This window comes from Ambystoma mexicanum, chromosome 12 (assembly GCF_040938575.1).
Source record: "Ambystoma mexicanum isolate Mex_15411 chromosome 12, UKY_AmexF1_1, whole genome shotgun sequence".
In the NCBI taxonomy this organism is placed as follows: domain Eukaryota; kingdom Metazoa; phylum Chordata; class Amphibia; order Caudata; family Ambystomatidae; genus Ambystoma; species Ambystoma mexicanum.
Genome location: NC_090936.1, coordinates 119855061 through 119867664, shown reverse-complemented (window position 1 = coordinate 119867664; position 12604 = coordinate 119855061). Strand labels below are relative to the sequence as shown.

Here is a 12604-nt window from a genome sequence, read left to right as displayed (position 1 = left end):
CAATCTTTTGAGGGAAGCAGAATGAAGGAGGGGAAAGAAAGGCTGACAAACACTAAGGAGGAGATGGAAAGAAAGAGAGAGGAGGAGAAAGAGGAAGTGGAGAAGCAACCTGGAGGAACATGAGAAAGCACTGATTGGAGCATACTGCATTTTTGAGAAAATAAGGAAGAAAAGCAGTTGAAGGAACAGAGAAAAGAGATAACCACAGGAGAGGCGGAATGGAGATGTGAAAAGAAAGAAAGTGTGCAGAGGAAAGAGGGTTGGCCTGGAGCAGAGTACATAGATGTCTTCAAGCCGTAAAGAGGGTTAAGCCTAATTCCCTCAGTCCGAATGCGATCCAGATGTGAAATTGTTTTTGCTGTTGCAGCACATTAATGCAAAGTACATGTGAATGAAATGTGTGTTTCAGCCATTTAAAGTGTATTGTGATGAATCAGAGGAATTCATCCCTTTTCCCCAAGGTGGCGCTTTCCCACCGCCCGCCCCCCCCCAACCCTGAGGCTAGGGAAGTGAACGTGCTCTGCAATACCCTCCCTAGAGGTAGAGGGGAGGACCTCAATCGGGAGAAACTCCCCCTGTGGGACAAAGACTCTCCTAAATTTTCCTCTACAACCTTGCCACACAAGGACTCATACAAAGAAGGAACCAATGTGTGTTATTGTAAAACTGAAATTATAAATATTCCTTTAAGGAAAATACTTTATTCTACTGAGATGAAAATGATGAATAAAGACGACAAAGGGCTTCAAGAAGCCACACGAGAGAACAGGAGAGGAGAAGCTAAGCCGGGGAAGACCAACGGCTACGTCAGCTGTGCAAGGGACGCAGAATGGGAACTATGGAGAGCACAGGAGTTTTCGAACAAGCTGCCAAGACGAAGTCGAGGAAGCGGACGCCTGGTGACCTAAGTATTGGAGAGAGAGAGAGAGAGAGAGAGAGAGAGAGAGAGTGAAGCAGTACACAGTGGCGTGGCCACATCAAGCCAGTGGTGGACTGAACGTCCGTTCAAGCACTCTGATACCACTATGCGGAAACAGACCACGAATCACGAGCATCCGTCGGAACGGACGAGACTGAGAAGGAGAGGTTGCAAAAGAAATTTGCTGCTGTAGATTGATGGAGAACCCCGTACAAAACAGAAACCTGGTGATGATATCACTGAGACAAGCAGGTAACAGGGAAATCGGGAGACAAGGGGAGGAGACAGTAAATCATTATATGGACATTCGTACTCGTCCCAGTCAATATAATGAAAATAAACCAGTGAGAAGAAGAGACGTGAATGAAAATCCTTATATGAATATTCATAATCGTCCCAGTCAATGCAAGGAGGATATACCAGTAAGAAGGAGAGAAGTGAATGAAAAGTATTATGTGAACATTCATGCTTGGCCCAGGCAGTATAATGGGAATCCATCAGTAAGAGGAAATAATGAGAATCATGATAAAGTATTCTGATAACCAGGAAATAGCCTGTAGAGAAAGAGGGAAAAAAGAAGATTGTATATAGTAGTGAGAATAAGAGGAGAAAAGGGTAATCATTATGAAACCATTCCTACTCCTCCATTAAAGATATTGAGAGCATAATGAAGAGAGACAAAACGTTGGAGGCAAAACCCTCTGAGACTAATCAGACTTTCTATAGTCACAGTAAAGAAGGCAACAGAGAATCACAGAAAGGTTGGATAACCCTACTCTTGGCAAAAGGGAAGAACACATATTGGAAATGTAATCAAAGAAGAAAGTAATCAACCAAGAATATACACTGATAAGAGAAGAGATATTGGTATCAAACCAAGAGAGTTCCATATCGAGAAGGATAAGAAGAACAGTAAAGTACTAAAGGAACTGTGTGAACGAATTAAAGAGGTCCTAAAGAAGTAATTGAAGATTCATTATTCAACATAACTTGCGAGAAGCAAAAACCCAGGGGAAGGGAGCCATTCTCCTGTCCTCAGTTGTTATCAATAGCGACAGGGTCAATTAGGGTTAGTTTGGGACAGTGTGCGGATTCTTTAAAGACATTGGAATGGTAAGCACTGTAGTTAGTTTTGTTAGGTGGGGAATACCCCATAGAAATAGGGAAAGACAGGCTTTTACCTTTTTTCTTTAATAAACGTACATTAAGAAATGTCTAACAAGAGTCTGTGTCCTCCTTCTGACCCGCCACAGTATTTAAAAGACTTGTTTTTAACAACCTGTCTATCACCTCCATTCATCGTCCAGGTTATTTGTTAGCAAACATACATGGGTTCCCAATATTTAATATAATAGTTGGATCTATAACTGGTGTAGTCAGTTGGATCGAGGAGGCATTTTGTAAATTGGAAAACATGCTTTAATGACCTGTCTAACTATTAAGTATATTTGGTTTGCTCCTGATGTTCAGGTAGTTTTCCTTTCAGCAGTATCTGTCATGAAAATGTTCACTACTTAAAATGTGTGCAACTATTTTATTGTTTCAGATCCAAAACAGGTTGCGCCAGGAGTTTCTCCAAATCAAGGCTCAAACTACCAGGTGAAAAAGAGCAACGTTCATGAAATGACAGCTGAAGAATGTCTGAGTAAGCTCATGGACAAATTGAGACAATCCTCAACGGTAACCAATCATAAATCTGATTATTGATTCTAGTATGTTTGTCTACCCAAATGGTCACATGATAATTTCTAAATGCTTTCAATGTGTGATATATACAGTTCTACAAAGGTTCCTGCAGGCGAGTTAACTATTGTACTCTTACATACGTATCAATCCTCAGTGGCATTGTTCACATAATGACTGCTGACCTCTTGCCTCTATAAATGTTGGCATCTATAACTAAAGATGTCATTGTAAAGGACTGATATTGCTGCACCATTCCCGTTTCTTTCACCGTTTCAGTATTGGCTCCGTTTTCTCCATAGCCGTCTACCACTCTTGCTGTCATGTTAGAGGATGTATTTGGCAGCTCTTACATCAGTCTTGTGTTCAAATGTTGTTAATGCTTCCGATGTTCAACACCTACGTTTAGTGCTGGCCTTGTTTACAGCATTGGTTGGAATCTTGTACATTTCTAGCCAGTTTTCTATCAACTGAATATTTTTCACTTGTGGTACTTCTTCATACTACTGTGTTTACATTAAGTACTGTACACATGTTTCCCTGAGCTCTGTAAATTGCATCAACACATTTTCCTTAAATGTATCCAAAAAACATTTTCTTCAAGACCTTTAGCATTAAACCTGAAGTCACTTCTTGACTGTGTTCATCATGATACTACACAGTAAGAGATGATGTCAAATCTATTCATGTGATAAAGGATGTCAGAAAAGTACCTTTACCAGATCAATTACGAGGGATGAAAACAAAAGCAAAAGTTGGATTGTGGGGAGGAAGGATAGCTCATGGCTAACGCGTGTGTCTTGGAAGCAAGCTAACTCAGCGCAAGACAGGTTTGAATCCCGATCCTGTGCGTAGAAACCTGTTTTTGGTATTAAGCGCGTTATAAAAGAACAATTTTAATTATTATATCGGGTTCCTCACATGCCCTTCTTTGCTATCGGTATCTCTAGTAAGAGGTAGTGTCAACATCTCCAACCAAACTAACAGAAATCAGCCTTTTCTTGCTTTAGCCACCTCAAAAGATGACCATGGGCAGTGTCTGGTACTTGCATTGCTGCATCCAGATATCCCTCCATTCCAAAAGTCTTGACTTTGAGTTGCAATATATACACATGTTCTAAGCGCCCAGATACCTGCGGGTTAGGCGCGCTATATAAGTAATAAACTAAACTAAACTACTGCCCCAGACCACAAAAGATTTCTGTTGTCTCCCTATTACTATGCCATGGAATACTGATTTTCCATACTAACGTTCTAGAAAGTCAAGATTCTATTAAAGACACAGAGGCGAAGGATTATCCTTTCTCTTTTCGCTTGAAACTCGAGCAGCATATAAAACAATTATAAACCATATGAAAAATTACACATTAAAAACTACATTTCCCAGATATAGGAGGTCATTAGGAATTAGGAATTTTCCAGCACCCAGGAATCAGCAATTACTGGGGCATTACAGCTCCGGCAGACCCAGTAATTGCCCATTCCCGGGCACCGGAAAATATGACTCCCCATTCCCATTTGAGTCCCATTGGACGCAATGGGAATGGAGAGGACGGATGCACCGGCACCATTCATGAATGGTGCCGGTGCATCCGTCAAGCGGAAAGGCTCCCACTCGCAGAACTCGTAATTTGGCGGTCCGGAAACAACAGTCCCGGCAAGCTTACCAGTACCGTTGTTTCCGGACCGGCAAACTTGTAATGAGGCCCATAGTCTTTTTGTGTGTAGTCCATTTTTGATATGTTAACGAAACCATGTGTCCTTTTTTTTAACCAATCTCGTCGCACCCTACACTTTATCTTCCTCTACATTCCTCTGTCCTTCCTCTTTCTTTGTCTGTCTCCAACTTTAGCTTCTGCAACCTGACCGGTAGACGCTACATTAATCCTTGGCCTTCTCTGTCCCTATTCATGTTCCTGTATTCTTCCACTCCGTTCCTGTAGAGTAATCTAACAAAAAGCTGAGGCTTGCTGTAATAGGTTGGGTAATAGTTATGCCGCCACAAAGCTTCACAACTTTAGTATCTCCTAAGTCATTGGCATTATATGTCTGTCACAATTTTATAACACTATGCATCACATGTCACAAATTCTATATACCAAATATGCATTACGTGTCTGTCCCAAATGCAATATAACGATTGTTCAGGTGGGATAATCCTTTGCGTCCATGTCTTTAATAGAATCTTAACTTTCTATAACGTTAGTATGGTAAATCAGTATTCTCTGTCAAGACCGGAGGCTCGGATTATGCTTGTTCAAAGCCTACTCACCACCAATGCAGACATCTCCTCTATTGGTCTGAAGTAAAATTGTTTAAACGTTTACTCCCTAGACCAGTCTGCTGCCTTTAGGATGTCTTCCAACCTGGCCCCTGCATTATATGGCTTAGACACCATAACTCCTCTAATGGAATGCGTCCCGTAGGTACCACTGTCAATGCCCACCTGTAGCATACACCATCTAACCCATCTGACTCGGGTTGCCCTTGCTACACCCTTGAATGGTTTCCTTAGTGCAATAAACAATTGTGTTACTCCCGTAGCTTCAAGAGTACTCGTCATCTCTTCGTACTGTTTCAGGCATTCTACTGGACATCATTTAGGCTTGTCTGAGAAAGCTGAGTAGGAAACGCTTCTGATACCTGTCTTGGTTCTCTTGTTAAAGTGAAACATGACCCCAGATGGGCCAAACGATCTCCTGTCTGTTTCGAGTGCTCTTACATCTGACACTCTTTTGCAAGATATGAGGCAGAGCAGTGTAGTGAGCTTTGCCGACATTGCTTTTCTTGTCAAGTGCCCATTGTCTGGCCAGTTATTAAACATATTCAACACTGTATTCATGTCCCATGTCTGTGAGTATTTGGGTAACGGTGGCCTTAAGAGTCTCACTCCTCTGAGGAGTCTACATACAAGTGGGTGTTTCCCTACCGCCATGTTCTCTATCTTGGGATGTCTGGCAGATGTGGCTGACCTACATGTGTTTACTGTTCTGTAGCTTTGCCTTGTGCCACCAAAGCCGCTAGGAAATTCACTCTGTGTGTTACATCTGCTCTAGTGGGATGTATATGCCATTCCACACACCAGCTACTCCACCTTGTCCGGGCCAATCTGTAGGCCTTTCTGGTACCCGGTGACCACGCTTCCACGATTAATTTTTCAGCGTCTCCCGAACGTCTTGGCTTTTGCCAGGCGCCCAGAAATTGCCCACGCAATCAGTCTTAATTCCCTTCCTCGTTCAGTGGGTGATTCTTCCTGACTGGATTCTGAATCAGATCCCTGAACTGGGACAGCACCAATGGATTGTCAATTGACAATTCGAGAAGGTCCGGGAACCATACCCGACTCATCCACTCTGGTGTCACTAAAATGATTGTCGCCTGCTGTCTCCTGACCTGTGCTACTGTTCTCTGATTCATTGCAAAGGGGGGAAATGCGTATTCCTTGCCCGGTCCCCACTCCTGTAGAAATGCATCTGTTGCCTCTGCTGCTGGATCCGGCCTCCAGCTGAAGAATCGCTTCAGGTGAGCGTTCAGCCTGCAGACAAACAGATCTGTCTTGCATGGTCCTCTCTATCCCATTAAGGATGCAAATACTGTCCTGTCTATTTTCAATCGCTGGCATCTCTGAGGTGTCTCGAATTCCAGTCTGCTACCTCATTCTGCAGACCCGGGAGATACTCTGCTGTAATGCAAATCTTGTTCTCTAGGCACATATGCCATAAATCCTTTGCCAGCTCTGGTAGCATCTGGACTTCATCCCGCCCAGTCTGTTTACATACCGTACTGCTGATATGTTGTCTACCTTTAGTAGTATGTAACCGTTCCCCTTGTGCTGGGTCCAGCATCTCGCTGCAAAGGACCACGTCATCAGCTCCAGACAATTGATGTGGAGCTCCAGTTCCTTCCCTGACTACCTGCCTCCCGTTGTCATCTCTCTGCAACGGGCCCCCCAGCCTCAACGGCTGGCATCTGATTCTATGATGAGGTCCGGGGATGAGCCAAATATCGCTCTCCCATTCCAGGCCTCCATGTTTCTGAACCACTACCATAGTTCCGTCCTCGCCTCCAAGGAGATCGGTACTCTATGTTCGTATGATAACCCTTTTCTCAGGTGTTGGATCTTCAGGCCATGAAGAGTTCTGTAGTGTAGCGGTCCCGGGAAGATTGCCTGAATGGATTGTGCTAGTCTCCCTACTAGTCTGGCTAGCTCCTTGAGCGATAACTCTTCTTTAGCTATTATTCAGATAATCTTTCTTGATCACATTCACTTTGTCTATTGGTAGGCTGAGCATGGCTGTTCTTGTGTCTATCACGAACCATAGGAACTCTATTTAATGTACTGGCTCCAAAGCTGATTTCTCCCAATTTATTAGGAAAACCAGCTCTTGCAATAGTTGGAGTGTCTTCTCTGCTTGGTCTACTAGTCTCTTCCTGTCTTGTCCCATTAGACAGAAATTGTCCAAGTATACTATCAGTCTGATCAGTGGTCGAAGTGAGTGGGAGCAGTCGGGAGCGGTGCTCCTCTACTTTTTTAAATTACGTTTTACTGTTCCTATATTTTTATTTTAAAAATAAGCCGTTCCGGAACGGTTTCGTTAAAAGTGTAGGACGAAGTTGAAACCTGCACTTTCAGTGCACTACACTGAACGTTCCCTTAAAGAGCAAGTGCATGCGTTTGTGGGTTTGTATTGTGTGTGGGAGGGGGTGGTGATGGGGTTTGTGGGGAGTGGGTGCAGGCCAGCAGGGAACATAGTTCCACTACTTCTTTTCGTACACTTCGACCACTGAGTCTGATCCCTTGTTCTCTGAGGTGACCCACTACTGTCCGCATTAACTTCGTAAAAGGCCCAAGGCGCTGATGCTAGGCCAAATGGGAGACCTGTGAATTCCCAATTCTGGCCTCCCCACCAAAATTGCAGGAATTGTGATATTCCTTCACTATTGGGATCGTCAGATATGCATCTTTGAGGTCTATCCTGACTAACCAGTCATAGATACCCTCCATCTTGAAATGCCTGTATACTGTCAATGTGTTCAGATTTCTCAAGTTTATCACTGGTCTCTGCTTCTTTTTTCCCTTGACCAACAACATATTGCTCACAAACCCGTTTGTGGAATCGAGCACTAGAGCAATGGCCACTTTCTTTTCTATTTCCACTATCTCCCTGCTTAATAAGTCTTTGTCTTCTTTGGTTAATCTCATAGGTCTCACATATTCTGGCTGTACTGGTTCCTGCCGGAATTCTAGATGGAAGCCCTGTACTGTCTGTTTGGCCCATATATCTCCTGATAATTCTATCCACCATTCTAAGAATTGTGCTGTTTCCCTCTATCGCTGGGGCCCCTGCTACCAACGTGTGAGTGTGTAAACCTGTGGCCAGTCTCTCCTGTGTTTGTCTTTTGGCCTCTGTTATTGCCTCTGCATCCTCTGCCTCTAACCCTTCCTCTCGACTGAAAGAAGGGTTGGGTCTGCGCTCTTCTTGATTTCTCCAGTCATTTCTGATATTGTAGTTGAGCCTGTATGAGGAGAACAGGCTGGCTGAGTGGCCCCTTCCTATGCCAGCCCTTTCCGAAAACCTTATGGCCAAAGACTCTTTTTAATGACGCCTGTGCCTTATCTATCGGTGCGTAAGTATTTGCGAAATTCACCATCTCCTTAATAAACGCATCTCCAAACAGTTTTCCCTTACTGTTGATTCTGTTATAGCTAGTTCGCTCATTTCAGAGTCTATTTTGACGAGGATGGACATACGTCGTTCCGTTGTCAGGGCTTTGTTAGCATTGCCGAGTAGGTATATTGCCTTCTGCGCCCAGCCCGCTAGTATTTCCTGGTCTACTTTTTATTTCTGGGTGTCTTGCCTCTTCTGCCATCTGCCAGAGTTTCGCTATTGTGCCTAGGACATCTGGGAGTTTATCGTGGCACGATTTTTCAGGATCCATTTATCCCCTTCTTGATGTTCCTGCCATTGCGACCCATAAATGAGAGCCGTTTGTAGTTTGCTCCTGGCCTCCTTGGACAGGGTGTTATGAAAGTTTTTCTTTATGTAATTGGTAATCTTGGCGGAGGGGGCTCCCACTCCGCCGGCCTGGAATGGATGAGAGAATCTGGGTCGAATACCTCGCCCATCTCTTCCTCCTCCCTGTGTCTTTTCCTTTTCTTGGCAGTCTTACGCTTGTCAGGAGGGCTTGGGGATGATATATTATGCTCTTCTGAGCTGTCCTTGGACGTCTCGTCCCACTCTTCGTCCTCCACGTCTTCTGAACAGAACTCATCATCTGTGTATCCTTTGCCTCTCTTCACTCATGACCTCACTCTCTTCTCACCACCTTTCTTCTTGCGTGGCATGCCCAGAGGGCTTTGTTTCTTCCCCCTTGCCCCTCTCGGTGTCTCTCCTGGGCTCCTCCCCTCAGGGCCTCCATCGCTTGGGCGAAAGTAATAAGGTCCTCCACTAAGCTCCTAGTTTGGCATAGTGCCCCCAGACCTGTGCCCAGTACTCACTGTATGGCTTGGCCCCTGTTGGACGTTGTCCATTGCCTGCTAGTATGGGGTTCCTCATAATCTTCACTGGAGCTTTGCATTTTTGTAATGCTAGTGGGTCTTTGCAGGGTCCTTGGGCATGTACCCATCTGAATCTGCAGCTTAAGTGGGCCTGGGTTACTTCATATTATCAGTTTTTTTTTGGTCTGTGCACGTTCTGTGCTTAGCACTTTCTCTTTATTAGCTGCTAGCTTTCTTGCCTGATTTTGGGTGCTTAACACCTTCACCAACGTTCTTCCCCATTGATTTCTTTATTGGCCACGAGGTGGTGCTCCAGTGCAACCTGCTGATTGTTCCAGTCAGCTTGTGTGAAGCTCGCACTCCGGTGCACTATTGTGCGGGCTCTGTAAATTGTATTATAATATATTCTACGCTGAGCGATATACTAGCTCCTCCAAACGGTCCGGATTGTGATCCGTGAGCACCAGAACCTTATTTGGTCCCGTCGCGCTCAGTATCGCTTCCCGACCCCAGTGCCCATTTCTGATAAAGGAGACGTTTCGCTCGCCAGAGTGGCCAGCCCCATCACGAACATTTTAAAAGTATGTTTCTCCGGCATGGGGTCTGGCATGGATTCACATGCTCATTTCCCGTCGTCAGGCTGGGAATCCTCGGTAAAGAAAAAATCAGTATCAGTTTCGTTTCTGATCTGTCTTTCTCAGTAGTAACCAATCACTGGTCTCTGGGTCATACTGCCCCCAGCCAATGACTGCCCTCTCCCTAAGCCCCGCCTCTGGCAGCCATCCTCAAATTTTTACTGCACACTCAAGTGTTGGGAGTCCTCGTGTTTAGCTCTCAAGCTTTTGCTGCGTTTTTGCGCTTTTTTCAAAGAGAATTTCTAATTTTTCAGTCAAATAGAGCCTCAAGCTCTACCTTCTCTATATCCGATTAACAGGGATCCGTGTCGGATTTCTCTACGCCCCTCAAGGGTGAAGATTTCATCAAGCTACGCTTCTTGGAGGAGTCCAGGAGTTTCTGCGACCTACCCGAACATGGCCCAGGAGAAAGGAAGCTCGACGCCCGGAAAGCTGTTCAGGGTTTGCCCTGGATGTCAGCTGCAGAACGTGTTCAAGGAGTACGAGCACTCGAAATGTCTCTACTGCCTTCATGAGGACAAAACGCACGTGGAGAAGGACTGTGCGTTTTGCAGGAACATGTTGGAACGGACCATCAAGAACCGACACCTTTGTCTCTCCAACTGGCTGGAAGGAAAGAGCCCGTCAGGTGAGAAGAAGAATAAGTCCGAGCGGTCTTCTAAGTCCTGTGAGGGCGCCCCGGCGACAGGGGCCCAAAAGAAGGCAAAGCACCGCAAGTCCGCGGGCACCTTGAGCACCGAACGGTCGGGCTCCTCAGCTGCCAGGCAGGGCACATCCTCTCCAGCGCCATCAACCACGAGCCAACGCTCTGACTCAGGGAAGAGGAAGGCCGAGAACCCGGCGAAGCTTCTGGAGAGGCCCCGGTCGAGCTCGAAGGATCCAGCCGAGGGGGAGCGAGGCGGTGACCCTCCCCCCAAGGTGAATGCCACAGGCCCACAGAAGGTGGTAAAGGCCTTGATTCACCCGGCCAAGGCCTCTATCGAGGAAGTCGCGGCGGCCCTGGCGCAGCCTGTGGAGGCTACACCAGTTGAGGCGACCTCTGGGCCCAGAGTCTCCCTGCCTCCGCGGAGGGAAGCCTCTTTCAGGCCCATCGAAAAGACCCCCGTGAAGACCCCGGCGGAAAAAGAGGGGGGGCGGTGGCCATTGTGGACACGGACACAGCATCCTAGGAGGAGCTGGTAGAAGTCTTAGAGGGTCTCGACGAGGGCGTCGAAGAGGCCCGTTCCCATGGGAGGGATCCCGACAAAGGTGACGAGGAGAGCGACAGTGGCACCGGCGAGTGTCCTAGTCTCCCGTCGCTTCCGGAGCCGCAGGACAACTCGCCGGCTATTTTGTTGCCAATACAATCCTTATGTTCGGAGATAAGGACGAGATTGCCCTTACCACCGACGGAGGAACCGGAACCAGGCTCGACGGAGGAGCCGGAGCCATGGCCCGGCGGGAAGTCCCCCAAACAAGAGAAGACGGATCCATCCAGCCCCGCCTTTTCAACCCTCGCGGCCTACTCAACCTTTGCCCACGTCCCCCGTTCCTGGGGATGACACGGGAACGGACACGGCCACGACGGGTACCGACGACGACGGCGGTGAAATGGCACGGAGCTCCCATCGCCCACATCCCAGGCCTCCCCGCCCGACGAGATCGGATCTTTCAATGCAATGATCACCAGGGCATCCGAGCATTTCCAGCTCTGCCCCGAAGAGAAGAAGGAAGGTTTACTTTACCAACGGGGCAGGGCCAAGAGGAAAACAGTCCTCGCCGTGCCTCTGCTGGATGACATCTGGGACGAGGGTCTCACCATTCTCAAGAACCCATCTACGATGCCTGCCAAGAGGGATCGGTACGAGAAGAAGTACTGGGTTCCCGACACGGCCCCTTTGTGCCTTAGGTCACAACTGACCCCTGAATAGGTCATCTCAGCGGCGGCCAAGAAGAAAGCGGGGGGCATCGGCAATGGGACGACGAGTTATCTCGTTGGCGGCAACAACGATTAAGGCGGCCAACGCCCTTGAGATCGTGGGCCGCTACGACAGGGAGTTATGGTACAAGATCGCCCCCCTGTTGGACTTCTTACCGGACGACAAGAGGGCCGAGGCCCTGGAGATCTTGCAAGAAGGCGAGGTGGCGTCGGTCCACGCCATAACGGTGGCAACGGACATTGCCGACACCGGTTTCCGCCAGCTAGGCAACGGCGTTTGCCTTAGACGACGAGGGTGGCTCAAGGCGACGGATTTCCGCCAGGACGTACAAGCCAAGGTTTTGGACATGCCGTTCGACGGGATCAATCTGTTTGGGAAAACAGTGGATGAGTCCCTCCAAGGCGGACACAGAGACAGCTAAGGCCCTAGGCGTTCTCCAGCAACAAAGGCCGTCCTTTCGGAGCACCGGAGGCAAGCAGGGTGCCTCCAAGGGATTCGGCGGTTGCTCCTCTACGTACCGCCAAGCGCCCGCTCCTCGTTGCAGGAAGCCTATAGAGGACGAGGCAAGTCAGGTGGACCCCGCCATCGTCGCCAGGGAGGCCAAGGCGGCAAGGCGTCCTCCAAGCAAGATTGAACTGACCGTGGTGTTGGGCCCCCACCGAAGCACCCCGGTGGGAGGCCGGCTGGCGAAGTTCATCAGCATATGGGAGTCCATCTCCACCGACCGTTGGGTGCTGGACGCCCTGGCCCAGGGGCATGCCCTCAAATTCCTAAAAAAGTGCCCCTGCATTCCACCGTGGTCAGGAAGGAAAATCACGTCCCTCAACTGCTATTGGAGGTAAGGGCGATGCTCAAAAAAGGTGCCATCGTGCTCCTCCCGAAGAGGCTCCGGGGCTGTGGAGTAAATTCAAGGTACTTCCTCGTGAGAAAGAAGACAGAAGGATGGCGA

General features: G+C 47.6%; 1 protein-coding gene across 2 annotated transcripts in view; it reads left to right on the top strand.

Moving 5' to 3' along the window:
- Positions 1-12604, top strand: part of EFCAB6 (EF-hand calcium binding domain 6) — a 1227964-nt gene that overhangs the window by 658323 nt on the left and 557037 nt on the right. For both annotated transcript variants that reach the window (XM_069628134.1, XM_069628133.1), the window contains one exon: positions 2466-2599. In XM_069628134.1, coding sequence (XP_069484235.1) covers positions 2466-2599 — 134 coding nt within the window. The remainder of the gene's footprint in view (positions 1-2465; positions 2600-12604) is intronic.